The sequence below is a fragment of the Toxorhynchites rutilus genome, chromosome 2 (genome assembly GCF_029784135.1).
Source record: "Toxorhynchites rutilus septentrionalis strain SRP chromosome 2, ASM2978413v1, whole genome shotgun sequence".
NCBI lineage: Eukaryota > Metazoa > Arthropoda > Insecta > Diptera > Culicidae > Toxorhynchites > Toxorhynchites rutilus.
This window is the reverse complement of record NC_073745.1, coordinates 21,094,068-21,119,227: the sequence shown is the minus strand read 5'-3', so window position 1 is coordinate 21,119,227 and position 25,160 is coordinate 21,094,068. Positions and strand designations below refer to the sequence as shown.

Genomic DNA, 25,160 nt, shown 5'->3' with positions numbered 1-25,160 from the left:
GGATTTAAAGAGAAAGCAGTTCTGTTGAACCACGGTGTCGTGACTAATAAGTATAGCAACACTAATGAGAAATCTAAGCAAAGGCCATGTAAAGCATGTCAGCGAACAGATCACCGTTTGAGATTCTGTGAGGACTTTCGCGGGTTAACTTATGCAAATCGTATGGTCATCGTAACGAAATGGAAACTCTGCAAAATTTGCCTAAATGACCACGGAAATGCATCCTGTAAATTTAAAATTCGTTGTAATATTGGAGATTGTAGAGAACAGCACAATCCATTGCTCCACCCGGTGGAAAGTGCGATCGGAACAACTGCACACATTCAAACTGCAGACGTCATACTTTTCCGAATGATTCCATTGCAGCTGCACTACGGGTCGAAGACTATAACAACGTTGGCCTTTTTGGATGAAGGCGCCTCGATCACGCTGATAGAGAAGTCGCTGGTGGATAGATTGGGTATCGTTGGAGTTCCAGAAAAGTTAACTATGACTTGGACTGCGAATATAACCTGTGAAGAAAAAGGATCTGAGCGGATAAACGTATTGACGTCAGGCATAGCGGGCGAAGAAAAGATACTGTTAAATTCTGTTCATACTGTAGAAAATCTGCGTCTTCCAAAGCAATCACTGAACGCAGGAACGATTGTTAAACAATATGCGCATCTGCAGAACCTTCCCATTACGTCGTATGCAGAAGCTCGCCCTGGTTTATTAATCGGGATCAACAATATAGATTCTATCGCGCCACTGGAAGTAAAAATGGGTGAACCCGGAGAGCCTATCGCTGTTCGCTGCAAATTGGGTTGGACCGTGTACGGCCCGAAGCAACCATCCACGTCAAATGCAATTGGTCTTCTAGGATTCCATGACATCGTTACAAATGAAATTTTGCATGATCTTATAAAAACTCAATATGCTCTGGAAGAATCGGTAGTGGCGGTGAAGAGAGACTAGAAAGAGGATGAACGAGCCCTTAACATTTTGGAACGTACAACAAAAAGAATTGGCAATCGTTTCGAAACTGGGCTTATTTGGAGTGTAGACGATGTAACTTTCCCCGACAGCTTCCCTATGGCGGTGAGACGCATGAAACAATTAGAACGGAAATTAGACAAAGATCCAATACTCAATGAGAATGTTCAGAGGCAAATTTTGGACTATCAACGAAACGGGTACGCCCACCTGGCTACTCCTCAAGAAATTCAGGAGACTGATCCAGGTAAAATTTGGTATTTGCCTTTAAATGTCGTGTTGCATCCTCGAAAACCAGAAAAGGTTCGTCTGGTGTGGGATGCCGCCGCAGTCGTAGAAGGGGTGTCTTTAAACTCGCTACTATTGTCCGGGTCGGATCTGTTGGTTCCCTTGATAAATGTTCTCACGGGATTTCGGGAGCACAGAGTCGCGTTTGGTGGTGATACACGCGAAATGTACCACCAAATAAATATCATCGCAGCTGATAAGCAAGCACAACGTTTTGTGTTCCGGATGAACAAATCAGCTCCTCCAAGCATCTACGTAATGGACGTAGCAACATTTGGGTCGAAGTGTTCTCCATGCTCGGCCCAATTTGTGAAAAATAAGAATGCGATGGAATTTTCAACCGAATATCCGGAAGCTGCGGGTGCAATCATCAAACGTCATTATGTTGATGACTATTTTGATAGCGTTGACACTGTGGGAGAAGCGATCCGTCGAGCCAAAGAAGGGGCCTTCATCCAATCACGTGGAGGGTTCGAGATCCGCAATTGGGTGTCGAACTCACCTGAGTTTCGTCGAAGTTTGGGAGAGAAAGATGCGGCTCCAGACATTCATTTCGGGCGTATCAAGTCGACCGGAATCGAAAGGGTGTTAGGTATCATATGGAGTCCAGATCAAGACACATTCTCGTTTTCTACAGAGCATCGCGAACATATTCAAGAATACCTGAAAGGTATCCAGCGGCCGACAAAGAGGACTGTACTTAACTGCGTCATGGGATTCTTCGATCCTTTAGGACTCTTAGCTCCTTTCACAGTTCATGGAAAAATATTAGTCCAAAGCCTTTGGCGGGCTGGCTGTTCGTGGGATGAAGCAATAGATGACGACTGTTGGGTGATGTGGAAGCGATGGATTGGTCTGCTACCACAGGTGGAAGCGATCAGGATACCACGATGTTCGTTGGTCGGATGTCGAATCGGTGGAGCTGCACATTTTCACGGACGCTAGTGAATACGCCTATGGGTGTGTCGGTTACCTACGAGCAATCGTGGATGGCAGTATCATATGCTCATTAATCATGTCACGTTGCAAAGTCGCACCGCTTAAGCGGCAATCGGTTCCACGTTTAGAACTGATGGCAGCAGTTTTAGGAGCAAGGATGCTTCACTCGATCCTCACCACCCACTCCATCAAATTTGATCGTTACGTCTTATGGACCGACTCACAGACTGTACTAAGTTGGATTTGTTCAGACCAACACAAGTTTAAGCAATTTGTCGCGTTCAGAATCGGCGAAATAGTGGAGCTGACAAGACCGACCGAGTGGCGCTGGGTTCCGTCAAAGTTGAACGCTGCCGACGTTTTGACTAAATGGGGGCAAGGCCCTCCTCTTCAAAGCTGCGGTCCCTGGTTCACCGGGCCCAACTTTCTGTATGAATCCGACAAAAACTGGCCCGCTCAGACTTTACCAATAGATCAGACGTCAGAAGAAGCCCGTTTGTTTGTGTTACATCATGGTGTGACATTAGTTCAAGGGGTTATCAACGGAGAAAGGTTCTCTCGTTGGACAAAGTTATTGAGAAGCACGGCGATGGTGTTGCGATTCCTCGCCAACTGCAGACGCAAGAAGAACGGCCAGCCTCTGTTAACGTCCAGAGCTACAGAAAACCAGAGGAGCATGATTCGAGCAAATCTGTTGACAGACTGTAAACCACTTCAGCAATACGAACTGTTCGCAGCAGAAACTGTTCTATGGAAACAGGTGCAAAGCGAGAATTTCCCAGATGAAACAACAACATTGTTAAGAAATCAAGAAAAGAAGCTCAGTCGACCTCTTATTCAGATCGAAAAATCCAGTATTCTCTACAAATTGACTCCTGTGCTGGACCAAAATGGTGTCATCAGAGTGGGAGGCAGAATGGAAGCTGCGGAAACCCTTCCCTTTGACACAAAATATCCAATAATTCTGTGCAGAAATCATGACATAACTAGAAAGCTGATTCATTTTTATCACGAAAAATTTGGTCATGCAAATCGTATTTAACGAGCTCCGGCAGAAATTCCATATCCCGAAATTGCGCGCAGTAATTGGTCAGGTCGCTCGAAGCTGGATGAAATGTAAAGTTTTACGATGTCGTCCGCGTTTCCCCATGATGGCACCACTACCAATCCAACGTGTTTCACCGCAATTACGTCCGTTCAGCGCAGTCGGTGTGGACTACTTGGGACCGGTCGAGGTAAGCATCGGTAGAAGAACCGAGAAAAGATGGATAGCACTGTTTACGTGCTTAACCATCAGAGCTGTCCATCTCGAGATTGCTTATTCTCTTTCGTCGCAATCGTGCTTGATGGCAATCAAGAGATTCATATGTAGACGAGGTTGTCCAGAAGAGTTCTTTTCCGATAATGGGACTAATTTTAAAGCAGCGAGCAAGGAGATATCGGAAATCTTGAAACAGGTGGCAAACGACTGTGCAGAAATTGTGACGAGTGCTACAACCAAATGGAACTTCAATCCACCAGGTGCGCCGCACATGGGTGGCATCTGGGAAAGGATGGTATGGTCCGTCAAGGGCGATGACCGTTCTCTGCGATGGAAGGAAACTTACGGACGAAATTCTTCAGACGACGTTAATTGAAGCGGAGGACACGATCAACACGCGTCCGTTAACCTACATTCCTCAAGATTCATCGGAGGTGGAGGCAATAACCCCCAACCATTTCTTACGGAGAACAGTTCTAGGCAACGATGTGCAACTCGATAAGCCGGTGGAATTAGCTGAAGCTTTGCGAAAGGCGTATAAAAGGTCTCAATATTTGGCAGATCGCATGTGGGAGCGGTGGTCTAAAGAGTACTTGCCCAGTATCAACAAACGTACGAAGTGGTTCGACGATCCAAAGCCCCTTCAATCTGGGGACCTAGTGTTCATTACGAATGGAAAAAATCGGAAGCATTGGACCAGAGGAATAGTTGAAGAAGTGTATGCAGGAAAGGACGGGAGGATTAGACAGGCAAGAGCGAGAACAGCAGGAGGCGTGTATCGACGAGCCGTAGCGAACTTGGCGGTGCTGGAAATCGAAAACTGTAAATCCGGAACTTCCGCTGGACCGGTACCGGAGTTACGGGCTGGGGAATTATGAGCACCGATGAGTTAGCCCATTTTAGCGAAGACATTTTTGTTACAACAAGTTTGCGTAGCGGGTATACGAAAGCCGTCAAAGTTGACAGGAATGATTCATAGAAGAAAAGGAAACAAAAAAAAAAAAAAAAGGAAAAGCACAATTGAGTGAAACCGAGAGTTGTGAATTTGATAAAAAAGTATATTTTTTTAATTAAATTGATTGAAAAGAAGGTAGTATAGGTGGATTTGTAGTGCGTATTCTGGATGTGAAGTTTTCATAAAGTTACAGGGAGAAATTAGGAGAAATTTAAGCAAGGCAAGGCAAAATACTGGAAGCGTGGAAAAAATCAGGAAAATAGGTGCGAGCACGAGAACTGAAAAAGAAACTGTTTTGTAAGCAAAATAATATTAATGAATTTTTGTAAAATTTGAATAAAAATATTTTTTAGTTTGAGCTGATCATAAAAGGGCTGCTTCGAAATTAGTTTCTGTATCCGCAACAAAAGTCATCTGTTATACCTTATATATGCTGCAAACAGATTTCAATTTAGTGATTTAGTGATTTTTTAAGATAACTTTCAAGTTGAACTTGAACGATTTTTTCGTTTCAACTTGCCCCGGTGTACCTTATATCAATAAAGATGTATCACCGAATATGTTAATAAGAGCAAAACTCGAGAAAGGAATTGTCCGAATTAGGACTGTCTTTATTCTATCATATTTTCGTATCAAAAAATTATTCCATGTAACGGAGAAACATGTTATTTGCAAGTGGTTGAGAAATCTTGAATGAAAATTGTGTCTGAATATAATCTGATATTATAATGACGAGTTTTGATAGAAGTACTAGGAATTTTATAGTGTTTTATAGTAAAAGGTAATTTTCAAGGGTAGATTAGAAGATCAATCAATGAACAGTTCTGCTATTGGACCCATGAACGTGCGCTTAGTAAGAAAACTTGAATGTAATAACGAGAAATAAATTTTGGGCGGGACGAAGTGTGCCGGATCAGCTAGTCTGAGGAATAAAAATGGAACTGCAAGCGACGTGATATCGAACTTTGGGTACCAAACAAGTGGGAAAACAGTTGTTGCAAAGTATGACGGTTGAGGAAATGGTCGTGGTTAGAATTAAGGATGAAAGAATTGTGAAATAAAAATAAAATGCATAATTTTTCTCTAACAAGATTTTCGTCTCCGTATTTTTTTGTCTTCAACATTCACTCATGTATAACATTCGTTGAATGAAAACTTCTTCATCAAGTAATATTTCCATTTATTTTTGTAACTCTTATGTGTCGTTTGAAGGAACGGTGGAACGAGTTATCCCAGTCTTACATAGGCAGTGCGCATGGCGCCTTCAAGCAATTGCAATAATAAGTAAAGTTAGTGTTTAACACTGTAGATGTTTTGGTTTATCTTAGAAATAGAGTTAGTTTCATCTAAGATTGCAACCTCTTGTTACAGTGTTTATTTAACTCTGTGATCACTATCATTAAAAACGTAAATGCAACATCCATAACAATTTCGTGATTTTCCATGGCAGCTATCGTTTCCTGGATTACTAATTCTTATATCTGAAAGGAAAATCAGCTCCAAAAGGGTCTTAAAATTTAAATTATGTTATGCGAAATTATATACACTAAAATAATTCAATAACCATTCAAGTGCGGGAAGCAAAAAAAAAAAGACTTCTAATCGTATTTTAACAATAATCGTATTTTTCAACAACGCACAATCTGTTCCTCCTGATAACATCTCCTTTTCATATTTATCCTAGTGTCACTCTTTTATCTCGTTCGGCCAATTCCACGCACTCCTAGCTTATCACACAAGTGGGTTCCGTATAGACGAGCGGTTAGTATTTACTAGTAGCGTTAGTGGTGTCCCCTCCCCCTCCCCAGGTATCCTACGAGTGGCATTTGTGTTTCTTTTCTCTCCGATGGCTAATTAAATTAACACGATCCAATTGAACGCGCGACTGACCACCACCACGAGACACACGAGGGTGGCCAACAGAGCATTGATACCTGCTGCCAGCTGGATCCGTGCCGAGCTGGAGCTGAAATAATCCCTGCATTTGCCACTCTCCGCTGTGTAATCGACGCAATGCATCTGGAAGGGAAGACAGAAACAGAAAACGAACCGTGAACCTTTGATTGGAGGGAGGCAGTGGCAGGAGATGATATGGCGGCTTAGGTATGCAAACGTTTTCATCCCTTGCCCGATTCATAGCATGGTGTCTGCAATTATTTAGAATCGATAATGATATGCACATTCGCACAAATGATCGCTGGATCGCTGGAATAATTTTCTTACGCGTGCCGAAAACAATGAATTTAAGTGATAATATGTGTTTTTGGTGGGGCCTATTAATTAGACAGTGCGTACACTGACTGCGGGCAGTGTGTCCGGATGCTTACCCTCATCAGCGTGTTGGACATTTTGTCGAGGAATTTGCGCGTGAAAAGTGCCGTCTCATCCCCACAGGCGTGACGAACCGTAAACTCCGAGCACTGCTTGTACTTCTGGAAAGCGCTGTGGATCGATAATCGACAGAACGATGGCATTATTTGCAATTTTTTTCTTTTCACAAGTAAATATACCGTTGAATTTAAATGTAACCACAACTAAAGTTTGAAACAACAACACACAAAGAAACGTTCCGACCAAAGCTCACCAGCAAACAGTTTTGAGTCGTTCCTCCTCCGCCTCTTCGGCACTTTTCGTATAATTCGGCTGATGTTGATGTTGCCGGTGGTGATGCTGCTGCTGCTGCTGCTGCATGTCATTCATCGAGAGCGACATCGCTGCATTGGGTGTTGGCTGGACAGGAGGGGGCCTGACCGTACTGCTGGCCACCGTCTGTCCGATTTTGGCCATTGTGCTTTGATAGCTGACCGCACAGACCTCGTAGTCCTTCTTCACGTGTCGCATGCAGGGTGCATGTCTGAGAAAGTCTGTAACGAAACGGGTTTTTGCGGGTGGGATGTTTTGGGGCAAAAGGTAGTGGGAAACATTCGAAAACGACGAAAGATAAGGTTAGATGAGGTTGAAAAGTTTGCTCCTCGTTTTTCCAATGGCATGTTTGTATGGGTAAATAATGTGTTCGTGAGTTTATGCTTCTTCAGAATGATGATAAAATGGGTCACGTTAGCAGACGAAATAGCATATTGACAACAATGCAACGTACAAGAGAGGAGGGTTCGATTCGAAAATGCTTTACAGAAAATTAAAAGTGCCGATGTTGTGCACATAAATGTATGTGCCCTTTGTAGAGATTGCTTGGTCTATACAGCAAAGGATAGTATTGTAAAACTTGTAATGAAAAGTGTTCCTGAGCGCTCTCGCAAGGAACAAGCGGATAAACACTGCAGCCGTTTGTGTCAACTACGGTGCCGGTTGATATGACCAGGCCATTCATGATGGGCATCCCTCGTCTTGGTTCCAGCACATATCGGCACGTATTGAGCCCCTTTAGCGCACCAGAAAGCCAGCCAGACCGAGTCAGTCCAACACGCTCATCCGTAAACAAAATTGAATTCTGTGAGGATACTCCGTTGGAATTTCTCTGTTTAGCTCTGAAGGATGAATAATGAATGGCCATCGTTTAGCTGATGTCCCTTGGCTCGGTTCGTATGAGGGTACGCATTATTCAATCGAACAATGTCTGTGCCAGCGGTTGTGTGAATGTGTTCACGTTGCAAATTTATTGAAAATAATCTGTTGGTTCTGCTGTCGGACAGTCTGAGTCTGAGTGAACGATGGATTCAAAATTCACAGGTAAAATACAAGAGGATTAATCCGTTCACGTTCACCAATAACATATTTTGAAGACGACACATGATGAATCTTTCCCATACAGCAGCAGTTAACGTTGAACTAATTAATGGAATATCTTTACACAGTTTCAGGAATCGATATTGTGCAAAGTGAAAACAAATGACTGATGATTGAAACAACGGATGCATTCTCAAAATTTTATATTATTTTACACGAATAATTAAATATGTCACAATTTTTTATGCAAATATCCACGTATCTACAACATATATATTCTGATTCCTGACATTCGAAGAAAGTCATAATTCCGGTGTTTCATAACTATAAACATTTTTTTAACATACAATAATGCAATTTCACGCCATATCAGCCAAAAAACATAAGGTTTACATATGGCAACTATCTAAAATCACAATTTTCATTATCAGATGGCCAATTTTCATTACGACTGATTTTTTAAAAGGGCGTGTCCAGGTCTTGTGCAAAAAATCATAACTCGAAAAATCTGATTAAAATTTGATGTACACAAAAGTTGTTGTAAAATCAATGAAATATTTACTAAAAATAACATTTCAAATGAATCGTTAAAAAATATTATTCAAAAATTCAATTTCATAACAATGGCTGTAGCCATTCTATATATTAGGCTGTCAAAAAAGTCCTGCGGTATTTTTTTTTGAATTTTCATTTGTTCATAAAATTAGTTACAATCATCTGTTTTAAGTCAAATATGCGCCGTTTTGTTCGATGACTTGTTCCCAACGAGATGCCAACTTCATAATACCCCTGTTATAGAAGCTCGCTTCCTTATTGGCAAAAAACTCGGATAGCCAATTTTCACAGGCCTCTTTTGTGGCTAACTTCTGACTACCTAGCTCGTTCGCCATGGACAAAAACAGGTGGAAGTCACTTGGTTCAAGGTCCGGACTATACGGCGGATGCAAAAGAACCTCCCATCCGAGCTCCCGGAGCTTCTGGCGCGTCACCAAAGAAGTGTGTGGCCTGGCGTTGTCCTGATGGAAGACAATGCGGCCTCTGTTTATCAAAGATGGCCTCTTCTTCATGAGTGCTACCTTCAAGCGGTCCAGTTGTTGGCAGTACAGGTCCGAATTGAGCGTTTGGCCATAGGGAAGCAGCTCATAATAGATTATTCCTTGACAATCCCACCAAACACACAGCAGAACCTTCCTGGCCGTTAATGAGGGCTTGGCCACCGTCTGAGCCGCTTCAGCGGGCTTCGACCACGACCGTTTGCGCTTCACGTTGTCGTGAGTGACCCACTTTTCATCGCCAGTCACCATCCGCTTCAGAAACGGGTCGATTTTGCTGCGATTCAGCAGCGATTCACATGCGTCGATACGGTCAAAGATGTTTTTTTGCGTCAACGTGTGTGGCACCCATACATCGAGCTTCTTTGTGAATCCAAGCTTCTTCAAATGGTTAATAACGGTTTGATGACTCATCCCCAGCTCTTGGCCGAAGCTGAGGCTGCTACTATGCCGGTCTTTCTCGGCAGATTCAGCGATTTTGTCGCAATTGTCGACGACAGGCCTTCCGGAGCGTGGCGCATCTTCGACGACCTCTACACCAGAACGAAAACGTTGAAACCATCGTTGTGCGGTGGAAATGGAAACTGTATCGGGTCCATAAACTGCTCAAATTTTATTGGCAGCTTGAGATGCATTTTTGCCTTTGTCATAGTAGTACTGTAAAATATGTCGGATTTTCTCTTGATTTTGCTCCATATTTGCGACACTATAACTCACGAACGACTTAACCAAACAAAACACTGTCAAGGACTATATTATAGCGCGCAAAAATACCTTTCCAACAAGCTATAGTATGAGTCGATACAATGAATACAACTAGAACTACGTGCTTACAACGACACCTCGCGGAAATACCGCAGGACTTTTTAGACAGCCTAATATATCTATATATATCGGTTCTCAGATTTCCATGAAAATAGGTAAGTTTGTTCCTCATCGCAAAATATTAGACCCGTATGTTTAATTTTTCTTCACTAGGGTACCCATTCTCATCCAAATCGAGAAATTTCAAGTAAATCGCGTAAATAAAATCGCGCCCCATCACCGGCGCGCGTTCGGCACAAACACGCTCTCGCAGAATTTCTTTTCTTCTCTTTCCCTTCCCAGCGAAGCGACTGTAGGCAGTGCCAAATCATGTAGTTTCAAGAAACTCACGTGAAAACGCGTAAATTTGAGTAAATCGCGTAATTTCAAGGACTCGCGTAAAATTAAGTCACGTAAAAAAATCGCGTGAAAAAAAATCTGATTCAGATGTTCCACATATTAAATTAAAGCAATTTAGTTGGTCATTTTTGAAAAAATATTCCGCTTATAAGACCATTGAATTTTGTTTTCGTAATCATGAGTGTACAGTAGAATCCGCTTTTGTCTATTACTACGCAATTACAAAACAAAAGAAGCTTGGTTTTCATATAAAGTAAAGATAAAGTAGATATTTACATAAAAAAGGTTTTTTTTTCACAAAACGTTTTTATGACGTTCGCTTATTATGATCTTCCTTCGATGTTATTATAAACGGATTCCACTGTATTTGATTTTTATTGTATTGCTTTATTTTGTTTCAATTTTTCCTTAGAAGCTGAGATATTTTTATGTTTTTATATTTCGTAATCGTACAGTACGATCGTATCAAAAAAGCAATAAATTTAAATATTTAATTTTATTCAGTATATTTTTTTTTAATTTTTCTTTGATATTTTTAACGACAACAATTTCGTACATTTCCTTTTTGACCAAATTTGTAGTTCTTATAGTTTTTGAGTTAGAAATTTTTGTTCTCCTGTGGCTCTTCTAGTTGGCACATCAGTTGTTAATTTATTGAAAACTACTCAGTACGTGTAACAATAACGAAAAACATTATCTAATTTTTATGACGTAGGACAAGAACTTTCACAAATGGCGTGAAATAAAAAAGAGCAGGTTTGCAAAAAATAGAAATAGTAAATGCAGCATCCATTCAACGACTGGTTCTCGCCAGTCTCACCAGGATTGTCAGCATACTAAGTGCCGGACGTCAGCAGCAGCGAGGCTCGAAAATGGCATCGCTGAAGGCTGATAGTTAAAATACATACATACTTCTTAGGAAACCCTTATTCCATTGAACAAACGCATAATTCTTTCGAACATAACGATTTTACAAAGCTACGCAAGCGATCGGCAAAGCAGCAATTTTTGTAAATTGATTTTAACCTTGACATATGAATTTGGATGAACGCTGTCTAGAGTGTTATTAACAGAACATGTCGCAGACACGTTATTTATATCTCCGTTCGACGCAACGTGATACGTTGTATCATTACCGCTACATTACTTGTTCTTCTCACAGCACAACTGAGAGAGCCCAAATTGCTTATGACATTTGACTAATTCGAACGCGGGATTAATATAATGCTTGAAACTGTACAGCTGTACAATAGTTAGTTTCAAAAAATCTATAATCGGGGGTCTCCGTAGCTACATTGGTTGCGCGTTCGCTTAGTGAGCGATCGATCGTGAGTTCAAAACTCAGAGCCCTCATTGACCATCTTTGTGTTATTACAGAATAACTACATCCACGCAACAATCATCAGCGATGGAGATCGAATCACGGTCGAAATAAGATCGATTCATCCATACAACTGCTCTGCTCTGCAAGACACATCGGGCTGCTGTTCTATAAATAACTCAACAATGATCAATCAACTGTCTCCGCTGTCCGGTCTAACTGGATAATGGAAGAACAGAAGGAAAACTCTTATGCCTAAATGGCTACTGTGTAAATGTGTACCATATGCAAGAAGTATAGGAGAGAATATTCTAACGCCGAAAAATGGTACCTGTGTAATGTGCTAATAATAGATATGATAAACATGTGACATGTTCACGATTAAAATTCGGCTCTGTTACAACTAAAATGCTATTGAGCCTGAAATAAACAAAATGAAGAAAAGCGATGGAAATTAAAAAACTGCCCAATGTATGCTACTGTATGGAACATGAATGAAATAGTACAATACGTACGTGCCTTCCTGATAAGGTCCTTCTTCGCAGAGCTCGTTTATCACCTCGTAGGTGCCGTGGTACAACTTGTTGAAGTGGTCCCTCTGGTGGATGTTCATACAGCGCCTCGTGTAACTTCGTATGCAGTGCAGACCTGTGTGAAGATCCCTGCGATAGAAATGGCGAAACGAAAAAACACACATAATAGTTGAAATAAATCGTATTCAAGAACTGTCGTTTAGAATTTTCAAATGGAAATAATTACTACAGTCACAGAAGCTTCCACACAGCTTCCTGTGCAAGTCAACAAATGCTTGAACTCGCAACCGCCCTCAAATTGACATTTTCGATGAATGCTATCACTTTTAATGGAAGATAGAGTTCTTGTGAATGGAACATTGTCCACTAGCTTCGGCTAGGAACAAAGGATAAACCGTACACAACCTAGAACTGTTGTTAAAGAGATTGACCGATGTTGATATTGGGTTTGGGGCAAGCACTTCTTCTATTGCCATTGCCAGAGGATGCAGTATTGAAAGTCAAGAAGTTTCCTACATTATCCCATCGTTTGACGCTCTTCTCCAAATGTCAATCCTAAGATGGGCAACGAGCCAGATGCCAGAGCAAGCCGATTGTCCAGGTGAAGGGGTAGCGGGCAGGTGAAGTCATTCAAGTTGCTTACATATGTAACCGTTCCCATCTGTCTTGTTTGTGTTCACAAACCGTCATCGTATCCTTTTCTGGAAAACTATGGTAAATCGTCTTAGTCGGAAGCTTTCCGGCAGGTGGATTACACTCAAAGTCTGCTTCGAAAGGAGTTTAGTTCTTCCCAACTGGTCGGAACTGATTCTCGGCAGCCACCGGAGAGGAACGAAGAATGGAAGGGTTATTTCACTTAATTCAGTGCCGACGCATTTACAACAGTTTGTTGTCTCATATATATTTCATCGGATTCCGAAAACGTTGAATATATGTTTGTGACTTGTGCTAGGCAAAGCTATGGCTGTTCCGAAAAGCTAGCAGATGTCCATCTGGCTTTCCGGATCGTGTGCGTGTGAATGCGTGTCACTAGTGTTCCGTCTCCCACTCTTTTCCCCAATGGAATCGCAATGACGATGAGGAATGTAATTTATGTCACTTGTGGGAGTGTTATTTGCGGATATTTTTGTGGCATGTTTTTTTGTTCGAATGCAACAAATGTATGCTATGAGGAAGTGACAATGCGTCATGTATTAAATTATCGTGTACGGTTGCATTTAATGAATGTTTCATATACTCCAAGTTCTCAGTTCTCATATTCACTCAAAGTGACAATTCTCCACAAAACCACTGCGATGTTTCAACAATTTTAAAACTTTCATCCCTCCGTCTGACCAAGCATCGAATCAACCTGTTCAACCACAAAGAAAAAAGGTTATTAAAACGTCAGTTTCCGCTTGTAATGCAGACGTTGTTACGCTACACAGACACATTTCGCCCAGATCCGATCCCGATGACCACATTGTTGCTGTTACTATCTGCAGGAAAGGGTTAAAATTTCAGTCATTATCCAGCAGTAGCAGCGACGGCAGCAATGGGAAAACGTGAAAAATACGCCCGGTTCACTCACTACAATGTGGGAGGGCACGGCTTTCAACCCCAATTGGTGTTTGCCTCCGCAGCGTCCCGGCAGCTGGTGGTACAAATGAGACGGCACACAGTGAAACAAACAAATTACGAATGAGAGACACATATGATACATAATTAAAATTTATGACAAACCGGCTGCCTTCATTCTTTGCTGTTATTGCGGTGGCCGCCAACCCTTTCGCTGGTGTTGGTGTGGGAAATTTGGGAAAGTCATTATCCCGTATATAAAACCAATAGATTGTTCTATTGTTCCAGCCGGGGGGCAAAGGGCTCCAATGAGTCACGAGACCGGGTTGTGGCACATTCCCCCACACAGTCAAAAAATGGCCCGAGTAATTTTTCATTATCTCCCAACAACGACGACTACGACGCATGAATTACTTCGGGTGCGGAAAGTATTCATGGTTGCTCATGGAGCCTCAGATCGAGCTGCTGGCTTGCCCCGTGAGATTTCCCACAACAACATGTACCGCAGAAAGCTGCGCCATGTGAGCGAAGCTTATCGCATTTTAATGATTAATTGAAGGGTTAATTTTAATTTATGAAAATGATGTAATAAAATTAACTCCATTTAGAGTGTCATTTAGTGAATGAGATGAAAATAATCGCATTTGGGATTTTCGTCAGCTCTGATGTTCACATTTTGCCTGAAAAATCCGACTGCAGTTAATGGTGTTTTATTAACAACCAGGACATAATCATAGTCATATAATATTGTATGGATGGATAGTAGAAGGTATAACTCACTTTGCATCACATAAAGAACCCATATAATGGGACCTGTTAACAATTAAATGGCATATTTTTTTTTATTTTCTAATACATTGTATCGGATAATTAAAACCAAAGAAAACATTATAGAGGAAGTGTAAGCTATTCCTCGACTCACCTCAAATCTACACCCATTGATACATTTAATATAGCGTTCAAAGATCAAAGATGTTAATATATTGTTTGTAAACTTATCCTGTTTCAGCGGTGGATGCCTGGTTACAAAACATTCAGGTTTTAAAAAGTTCTGATAGAAGTTACAAAAATAAAACTTATTTTTGCCAGCCAAAGTTCTGTCTTGACAAGCGTAGCAAAACCGTGTGTTATATGCTCAGACGGTTCCACGAGTAGAATAGCGGTCGGCTCAAACGAAGAATCGCAGTGAGAATTACGATCGTTAGTCGGATTGGAAAGTGTTGAGAAGCATCAATGCAAACACCAGTGTTGCCAACTTTTAATCTGTACCAGAAGAGGTAAAAATCTGTCTCATCTGTACTTTTTCTTCAAAAAATCTGTACCATAAATCATTTGGAGAATTTTTGAGAATTGAGAATTTTCATTGAAGAGAAAAATCTGTTTTATGAGCATAACAAATACTCATACTACAAAATACTATATTTATTTAATAACTTTATATCTACATTTACTTATTACAAATACTACATTTACAGCCTGATCACGAACGTCACTTCACGGTGAAAACGAAGGGAATTGTATACAACCTTATTACGATTGTCACCGTGTGTGTAGAGTGCAGCAGGGTTCATCCGTCGTGACAACTTGGATGAACTCGGTGTTATTATAAATACCACGATACTGTCGTGTCACGGAGAAAAACAAGTATATTTGTCACTTGTGTTTTAGATGGTGAAAGCTAGTCACGCGGAATGGAGTAATTTCAATTTCGTATTTATTTAGCTTTTTTTGGTAATATATTGAATCTTGTCTTGTTTTGTTTAGGAAAGAAAAGGTAAACAAACATCAATATACACGCTTGGTGATATTTTTAGACGAAATCCTGACGCATCTAGAGGACGTAAATTTGTTTATTTGGATTCGGTTACTGCAATATGAGGAGTAATTAAGAACTAAAAATGTAGCTTCCGCAGACCCATTGAAACAAGACAAAAGGTAAGTAACTACTTCACATTGTCTTAAATGAAAAGCAATTTTTTTATCTCCATTTTTAGGTAGTCTGATCCAGACTACAGAAGGTTGCAACACCATTAAATGTAAATTGAGGCCACTGACCCAAACACGTTGTAACAGTGTGAGAGAAACAACAATTCGCCATATCTCATTAGGAAAAACGATCATTATGGTTGATTATGTATACCGTTCTGAATCATATTTCGGACGCTTAAGGCAAATGATGCAGAAAACAGATCTCAAATTTATGCACAGGTATTATTTGGTTGATATTTTGAATAAATTAGTTCAATATGCATTGAGGCTTTCTACTTTGGTACATATTTGATTGAAAACATAAAAAAAAATCATCGAATAATATGCTTCTCAAATGAACCGAATAAAAATCAAACTTCGGACTCTGAATAAAATTTCGGACAGATTGAATTCAAATTTCGGACACTTTATTTTGTAATTTTTTGGACGAAAATTACATTACACTTGATTATATTTTATAATCAACTGCGAAACACTAACCATGCAATCACAGTAAACTGTTAACGATGATGAGAACTGATGAAACACGGGAGAAATTTAAATATTTATGAACGGGTAAATTCTACGTTCTCACGCTAAGTAAACGTCAAACACAAACGATAATGAGTAGTGTTGTCAGATTTCTGCCGATTATGTTAAAATTCAAATGTAGTTCTCATATGAAATGATAGTGAAACCAAGGGATTGCTCTAAAGAAGCAATTGTGATATTAATTTTATAGTTATGTCATCAGTGCATTCAGCATTTCAAGATATTAGAACAAAGTGTCCGAAATATGATTCAGAACGGTAATATTGATTGATTTCTGCTTCAAAAACAATTTTTATCATAAAAAGAAATCGAATTTCTGTGCCCTGGAATAAGTATTAATACAATTATTTAACTATTAGACGTGTCAAAATCAGCTATTTATTACATCAAGGAGGCCTGAAAAACGGTGAACCACTCTGAAGGAACTCTGAAAAAAATGATGAAATGGGACCGATGAGGTCAATCAAGCCGATAGTTCACCTAATCGGTTGCTTAGACCTTTCTGACCGCAAGATTAGCTCTAGCTCACAACGCTGAGTAAACATAGAGATGGCTCGTTCCTGAGTTTTGGGAGAAGAGAGTTTGGCCGTCTAGAATTTCTAAAATCTATTCATTGGTCTACTTTCTGCGGAGCATCGTTGAACGTGATACCAAAAGATCTCTCCACATTACAGTCAGATCGCTGAAGTCTACAGGCGTGTCCACATTGTGTCGAATGATGCCAATAGGCCTTCACCGGGCGGCATATTCGGTTCGTCATGTAATGGGGACGTCCCGTCGGGTGCAGGATGCACAGTGTCGTTGTAGCGTTGCCTGAACGGTCTTGGCTTTCTTTCATACAACTAAAACTCGACCAATCCTGTTAGCGTGCAACTTTCGACTCTTTTATTTTTCCGAAATTGATTCTACAAGCTAATTCTTCTACCTTCGAATTTCTGGGGAGGCGCTTGGAGCTACCCTGCCATATCTGCCGATAAATAATTATGCGCCGAGTAAGCATCTCTACATACATATATGGAGGAATTAGGGTCGCTTCACCGTCAACGTGAATTTACTTCGTTTTGTTTTGGTTCGACTTTTTTTTTATCTGGACCGACTTGTTCCGGGCAGAGCTCTGCATAGGCATAGTCAACTGAGGATAGTCAGATGACTATCTGACTGACTAAAGGGTGTGTCACATCAAATTGCATCACGGAAAAAACGCTGTAGAAATTCACCCAGTAGACCGATCCTTTTGAAAATTTTAGACAGTAAAATAAAAACTATTAAACAACTTTTGGCATTTTCTTTTTATTCATACTTCGAGCCCAAGCCCGTATGCTCGCACCTTCCTCTTTACCCTCTCCATAAGTTTCTGTACAACGTCAGGTTGTACTTTTTTTTTGAACAGAAATCCATTTTCTCTTGAAGTCCGCCTCCGATTTGACAACTTTTGGGTTCTTCCGGAGGGCCTGCTTCATAATCGCCCAATATTTCTCTATTGGGCGAAGCTCCGGCGCGTTGGGCGGGTTCATTTCCTTTGGCACGAAGGTGACCCCGTTGGCTTCGTACCACTCCAACACGTCCTTTGAATAGTGGCACGAAGCGAGATCCGGCCAGAAGATGGTCGGGCCCTCGTGCTGCTTCAATAGTGGTAGTAAGCGCTTCTGTAGGCACTCCTTAAGGTAAACCTGCCCGTTTACCGTGCCGGTCATCACGAAGGGGGCGCACCGCTTTCCGCAAGAGCAGATCGCTTGCCACACCATGTACTTTTTGGCAAACTTGGATAGTTTCTGCTTGCGAATCTCCTCCGGAACGCTGAATTTGTCCTCTGCGGAGAAGAACAACAGGCCCGGCAGCTGACGAAAGTCCGCTTTGACGTAGGTTTCGTCGTCCATTACCAGGTAATGCGGCTTCGTCAGCATTTCGGTATACAGCTTCCGGGCTCGCGTCTTCCCCACCATGTTTTGCCTTTCGTCGCGGTTAGGAGCCTTCTGAACCTTGTATGTACACAGGCCCTCCCGCTGCTTGGTCCGCTGGACGAATGAACTTGACAAATTCAGCTTATTGGCGACATCCCGGACCGAACTTCTCGGATCACGTCTAAACTGCCTAACTACGCGCTTGTGATCTTTTTCACTGACGGAGCATCCATTTTTGCCGTTCTTCACCTTCCGGTCGATGGTTAGATTCTCGAAGTATCGTTTTAGTACTCTGCTGACCTTGGATTGGACGATTCCCAGCATCTTACCGATGTCCCGATATGACAACTCCGGATTCTCGAAATGAGTGCACAGGATTAATTCACGACGCTCTTTTTCGTTCGACGACATTTTTCCAAATTTACGAAAAATTGACAGTGAAGCATGGCCAACGTGATCTATACACTCTTATCTGATTATAAGCGAAAGCTGAAGATATAACTCCTAAAAATTAAATTTCTACAGCGTTTTTTCCGTGATGCAATTTGATGTGACACACCCTTTATATCCGTCTTGAGTTAGTAATGACTTTTGGCTTCTTCACGCAGTTTCTCCGCCGAAACGACTAAACAGTCAGTCGAGCGTTTAGTCGCTATCTCCCTCTACCGACTCGACTATATCTTTTCATTCTTCCCAGTCAAATGGTCATCATTGCATTTTGAAGTGACTCCCCCCAAAACGAATTCGTTCCTCTCTCTCTCCCATGTACGTTTGCATGCATCGATGTTCGAGTTCAACGTGGTTTGACATACGCTACACGTGAGCTGAATTATTTTGTATTGTACACGAAAACTACTCACACGTATAGAATAGCGTGCAGTGTATGTGCGCTATTTTGCACGCTTTTTACCAATACTAACGCGAGAACTTTTATAGCATGTTTAATAAATGTCTAAGTTCGTTGGTTTGAATTCACGATGGGTAGACAATAAAGTGCGCTACACACACAGCGTCACCGTCACCTTCCCGTCAACTATTCTCTTGGACTTATTTTGCCGACGTCAAAGTTGCCAGTGATTGTGTATGTGAATGCTACCATACGATTTCCATGGGAGAATATTTGACATTTCATTCTTTTACGTTGACTTCACGGTGACGGTGACACATACAACGGGACGTTATATGTGTAGCGCACTTAAACCGTCCATTGATGGGGTAATTTCTTTTTTGCATCAGAAATCATGTTTTCGTTCCTACGAATGTACGTAAAAATAAAATTGCGTTCGCGGATATAAAATTAGTGTCAGGGGGAAATGGAAGTGTGGATTGAAGTCAGTTGAATGGAGAGGCAGACATGTATTCATTAGTCGCGTCAGTTAAAATAACCACTGACTGGACTAGTTCACCAGTTATCCTCGCTAGTCAACGTTAGTCAATTCATTTTCTACTCAAGTCACTTTTTGTTGGCGGCGACTGCCGAAACAGTTCTAGTCGAAGCGAAGCTGCGGAGAGTAGAGTCGGTCTTCATTTTTCGCCTTCGAAGATTTCGGGCCCTGGTTCCGGGTTGGGTTCGACATGATTCAAATTGGTTTTCGGTACGCCGGCAAGCCCGGGTGCCACGTCCACACTTATTGGTTTTACCGGGAGGCCGAAAGATGCCGATAGGCGTAATGTGGACGTGTATTAAGATCACGGAAGTGACAACTTCAGTAGACTGCTACATGGTAAAACGAGCTTGTAGTAGTTCCCAGCAGCGGCGTAGTGAGAGTACACAGCGCCCCCGGCAAACTATGAAAATAGCGCCCCAAAAAATACCACTTTTTTCGATTTTTTTTACTAACTTTGAGATTGTGGTATTTTGATAAAACTACTCACTTATACCAATATTCCCTTTGAGCAGTTTATCCGTATTTAGAAGGCTAGAAATATCATTACCATCATTACAAGCGACCGTCGAAGAGAGCTCCACCTGTTCAGCCGATTGGTTCCGAGCTCAGAAGTTCCCGAATATACAGTTTACCACAAATTGGTCTTTGTTCCCAGCCTGAACACCAGCCTTTGCGTTGCATGCTTCAACTGAAGCAAAATGATCCACAATTGCATCTAAATCAAGATCTGCTAGCAATTCTTTCTCGATCGAAAAAATTATCAAGTCATTTAAGCCAAGGGGGTGGGGGGATGTCTTCGTACCCTAATTGGTTGCGTGTCCGCTACTAAGCGAACGATCATGAGCTCATAACTCAGGCCCCTCAATTGACCATCTTTGTGTGTGTTATTCAAGCTACTACGTTCACGCAACAATCCTCATGTGACGGTAATCCCAATTCCTTACCGCTCACATTACGATCTGCTGCATCAGTGATTGGCACTATCAAAAACACAACAATGGAAGCCTCATATCAACATATCAATATCCCGCTGTGTACGGACTAAACTGTGAAAATTCGAACAATAGGAATATTCTCACGCCGAAAAAGGTAACATGTGTATCGATATGATAGGAATACTCTTACGTCTAACGGGTGCTAAATAAAAAATGAGAATTTTTTCAATACCTTTCAGTAACTCAAATAAAGAGCGTAAAATTTTCTTTCTCCAAGAAAATTGCTCTTTGGGCTCCCTAGAAACAGTAGGCGTGTTTGGTTTTGCTAGTTTGAATTTAGTCAAAGCAAAGATGGCGTCGAAACAGCACGTGCTCCGCGAACGCATTGTACGGTTCTACGAAACGCATTCCCAGTAAGGAAAAAAGTTCACGGTGGCACATTTTAAGGAAGAAAATGTACCTGTCAGTACGGTATATCGTATCCTGGGTTCCCTGAACGTAGAGCGGAAGGTCGGAAGTGGTCGTCCGGTGACGATAATGACGAAGCAGAGGAAGACATCGTTAAAGAAGCTGTTTGACAACAAGGACGCAACCAGCCTGCGTGACGCCGGTCGGAAATATGGCTGCTCCCACGTATTGATCCATCGGACACTCAAGATGGAAGGAATCGTCTGCAGGAAGAAGACGAGGTCGCCGGAGTACACAGAGGAGCAGATTGAGACGGTTAAATCACAGTGTCGGTGGATGATCAAAAAATACCGCGGGACGTCTTTCGTTATGGACGACGGAAGCTATTTTCCGCTGTCCAAAACGCATATTCCAGGAAATGATAATTACTACTCCAGCGACAAGTCATCCACACCGCCTGAAGTGAAATACAAGTTCAAGCACTAGTTTGAAAAAAAGGTTATGTTGTACATCGCCATTTCCGACCGGGCCATTTCAAAGCCTTGGTTTAAGCCGAGTGGTCTGGCAATCAACCAACAAATCTACCGAGAAGAGTGCCTCGATAAAATCCTGCTGCCGTTCCTGAACGAGCATCACGCGGATGGGAAGTACGTCTTCTGGCCGGACAAGGCGTCTTCCCATTACGCCAAGAAGACGCTGGCGTATCTTGAGGAGAAAAAGATACCGTTCGTGCCGAAAGATCGTAACCCAACAAACTTGCTCCAGTGCCGCCCAATAGAGGATTTCATTGGCTCACTCAGTGCCCTAGTGTATAAAAATAATTGGAGGGTCAAGGACACGGAGCAACTGACTACAAGAATCCGGAATTGTATCCGGAAAATGGACGTAAGTGCCGTACAACGTTCTTGTGAGAGCATTGCGACAAAGTTGCGTCGAACAGCAGACCACGGCCCTTACTCAAACATTGATTGACATTTTTTTGAAGAAAATACATTATTTTATAATAAAAAATACTGAAATCGATGAAAAAAATATTTTTTTATATATGTGATTGAAATTTTTTTTTATTCAACACCCGTTAAATGGCTACTGTGTAATAGATAAAACAAATGTTTATCGCTATATAGGAATACTCTTACGCCTAAAAATGACTACTCTGTAATATACATCGAAAATTATCTTAAGATAAAATTGTACACGATTAAATTCGGCTCTGTTACAGATGAATTGCTAAATGAGCCTCATAAAATAAATAGATGGTATAAACCAAATTGAGTCGCTCTTGGTTTATTATATGAATTATTTGACTAAACATCAAGTAAATACCATCGAGCAAGCACCGTATTCACCTGATATGACTCAGTGCGCCTTTTTTTTGTTCCCCAAGTTGAAGTTGCCATTTCGTGGAAAGAGATTTCAGTCGATCGAGGAGATCAAAGAAAATTCGACGAGGGATCTGAAGGCCAACCCTTCGGCGGGATGCATGGAGGACTGGGTCAAGCGTTGGCACATGTGTGTGTTGCTTCAGATGGATCATATTTTGAAGAAGACAAAATAAATATGACTGTAATTTAACTTTATTTTGCTTCATTCAAAAACGGTATTTTCTGATCATAGAGTACGTAAAAATGAATTTCGGACATATAGTCGGTAACAATTTTTACCTTGTAAAGCGTAGGGTAAGTTTAAATTTGTTTACGCAGATAAATACGCCCGTAAGTTGATGATTTGGAAAGGGATCTGTAGTTGTGGAAAGAAGACAATGGTTTGCATCACAGGGGCAACAATGAATGGAAAAGTTTACAAGGAGAAGTGAAGGATTTCGCCATTCATTCTATCACACAAAGTTCCAGTGAAGTTCTGTCCTGACTTGGCAAGCTGCCATTACAGCCGAGTTTTCATCAAGTGGTATAAGGGAACAAAATCGATTTCATTGAAAAAACTATCAATCCACCAAATTGTCCGGATGAAAAATAATTTTCATGTTTCTACCCTTGAAGTTCATTGATCAAAATAACATCCTTCCTATAATTGAACGTTATTTCTATGCTGAGAAATGTTCTACTTTATGCGACCAAATTCTAAGTGAAACAGGCTTTAACTGCCCCTCTGTATTGGCTCCATGCAACTGTTTTGCATCACATGGGCATGCCATCGAAAAATCAAAAGGGTCAAATTGATGTAATGTGATGTTGGGTATTTCAATTTTGCGAAAATCAAAGAGAGGTTATTGGTTTCATGTACGGACAGAAGCAACTACTGATGATGCGTGTTTTATTACTCAATTGAAAGATGAAATATAATAATTGTGAAATATAATTATTGGGAAAAAATGCTATTCAAAATTCTTGGCTTTTGGCACCCCAAAGAGTCAGCGTCCCCGGCAAATGCCGGGTTTGCCGCTCGCACACTACGCTACTGGTTCCCAGAAGCGGCTAATGACAGTCGACGAGAATGAAGGTGTTTATTGAAGCTTGGCAAGAAGGTTTCAATTGAGGCTTTGTGTACAGATTAGATAACGCCTAAGGGGAAGAAAGGTAGAGGTCGCCATGTGTTAGGTAACGTTACGTAAGTGGGAGCGAAAAACTCGTATTCCAGCGTTTCGTAATTTGTGTACGGCGCCTAATAAATTTAAGTAGCTGAAGGGTTGTGAAAAAACGGGATGATCGCTCATGTTGGCCAATAGACATTGACAGCCGTTGAAAAAAAACAGTTGTTATGTTATCTCACATGTCCTCAAGAATAGGTAATGTAAAAATACTGACAGGAATAGGAGGTGGTGCGTAATATAGTCAGAACTCCACTCCTAAATGGAACAATTAGTTTCATAGAATTGATGCAAACATATTTTTCGTTAGTGACAATCGTCTATCCGCATGTTCTTCTACCAAAAACCAAGAACATTTTTTCAATTTTGTTCCACCTCACACAATCCAAAACATGGGCAACGGCAGTGACCGTTGCATGCGCCAATGGGAAATTGGAAAAGTTTGTCCATTTTGTAATTACTCAACAATGTCGAAAGCAGCAGTGTATTTGCAGCATCGATTAAAACCCGTTTGGACCTCGGCTTAATAAACCCCTGCTTGCGGCTGCCGAAAAGCAGCATCACGTGCAGGTGCGGATGAACTGCAACTGTGGAATGGTCATCCAACATACCATCTACTGAACGTGAGTGAGTGGAAAACAATTGGACAACCGCTTTGTGGAAAAGTTCGAGTCATCGGACGATTAGAAAGTGGGTGGTAAATCGCAAACAAGACATACATAGCGGAAAAGTGAGAGAGAGAACGGGTACAAGAGGGATTAGGTGGCATAAAATTAAACTTTTCACCGCACAAAGCGAACAAATGAATGAACGGATGAGGTATGGTACCTAGATGCTGAGTGGAAGCAATTGAATGAAATGGTAATGAGATACTTTTATACTTTTCGGGTCAAAATGAGCGAAAATGAAAACGTTTTCCGAACAAGACCAACCGAAAGGTGGAATGACTTCGGGTTCGGTGTAGGATAAATTACTTACGGGCAAAGTTTATCCAGTTCCTCTTTTTTCGTGACGAAGGAGAGCTCTGAGGTAGCGGAAAGTACTTGCAGCGGTCTGGTACACTGGACCAACTCCTCCTGGCCGCAATCCTCGGTAGTAACTTGGGCGATGGATACTGCCGAAACGGAGAATGGCATTAGCGTGGATTGAGACAATACTTTAACCTAGTTTAGATACTGTTCTTTTGACAGTGCAAGTACGGAACCCAAAAAACAACGAATATATTTCTATCGACGAAAAAGGAATGATTTACCTGCCATAGTGATAAATGCCACGTGAAAGACTGTTCTGACATCAACACATTCGCTGATCCACATCGCGTTGCCGTCGGTATTTCAGTGCTTTCGGTGCGATACAGATGATTTCTATACGGATGGTGTCGTCCTTCCAGGATGTTCACCCTAGACTGAACAAATTGGACTTCTCACCGTTGTTTTGGTTATTTATTAAATTTTCCACTGACTTCCCGCAACACCGATCCGGGGGCTTGTATGGACTAAATTTGAGTTATCTTTCCGCTTTCGCTGTGCACCGCTGGACACCGCCAAATCAGTTTAATCCGGTTGTGGTTTTGGGTTTGTGATCGATCAATTTTAGGTTGCCTGTACAATGTCCTGTTTTAGGATGGTGAATGTGTCATTTGCTCATTCAAACGTAGTTTAACACAGCCAATGAATTTGTTTTGGGGGTGAAAATCCAGCATAGGTTGACGCAATAACCCAATCTGAAAGT

The 25,160-nt window shown here is 41.4% G+C and overlaps 1 protein-coding gene across 4 annotated transcripts in view; it reads right to left on the bottom strand.

The window, feature by feature from the left end:
• Positions 1-5,494: 5,494 nt before the first annotated feature.
• Positions 5,495-25,160, bottom strand: part of LOC129764348 (uncharacterized) — a 51,320-nt gene continuing 31,654 nt past the window's right edge. For all 4 annotated transcript variants that reach the window (XM_055763335.1, XM_055763334.1, XM_055763336.1 and 1 more), the window contains 6 exons: positions 24,682-25,152; positions 24,408-24,543; positions 12,159-12,301; positions 7,003-7,282; positions 6,746-6,860; positions 5,495-6,437 (listed from right to left, as the gene is read on the bottom strand). In XM_055763335.1, the coding sequence (XP_055619310.1) occupies positions 6,273-6,437; positions 6,746-6,860; positions 7,003-7,282; positions 12,159-12,301; positions 24,408-24,543; positions 24,682-24,745 (903 nt within the window). In that variant the 5' untranslated portion in view covers positions 24,746-25,152 and the 3' untranslated portion in view covers positions 5,495-6,272. The remainder of the gene's footprint in view (positions 6,438-6,745; positions 6,861-7,002; positions 7,283-12,158; positions 12,302-24,407; positions 24,544-24,681; positions 25,153-25,160) is intronic.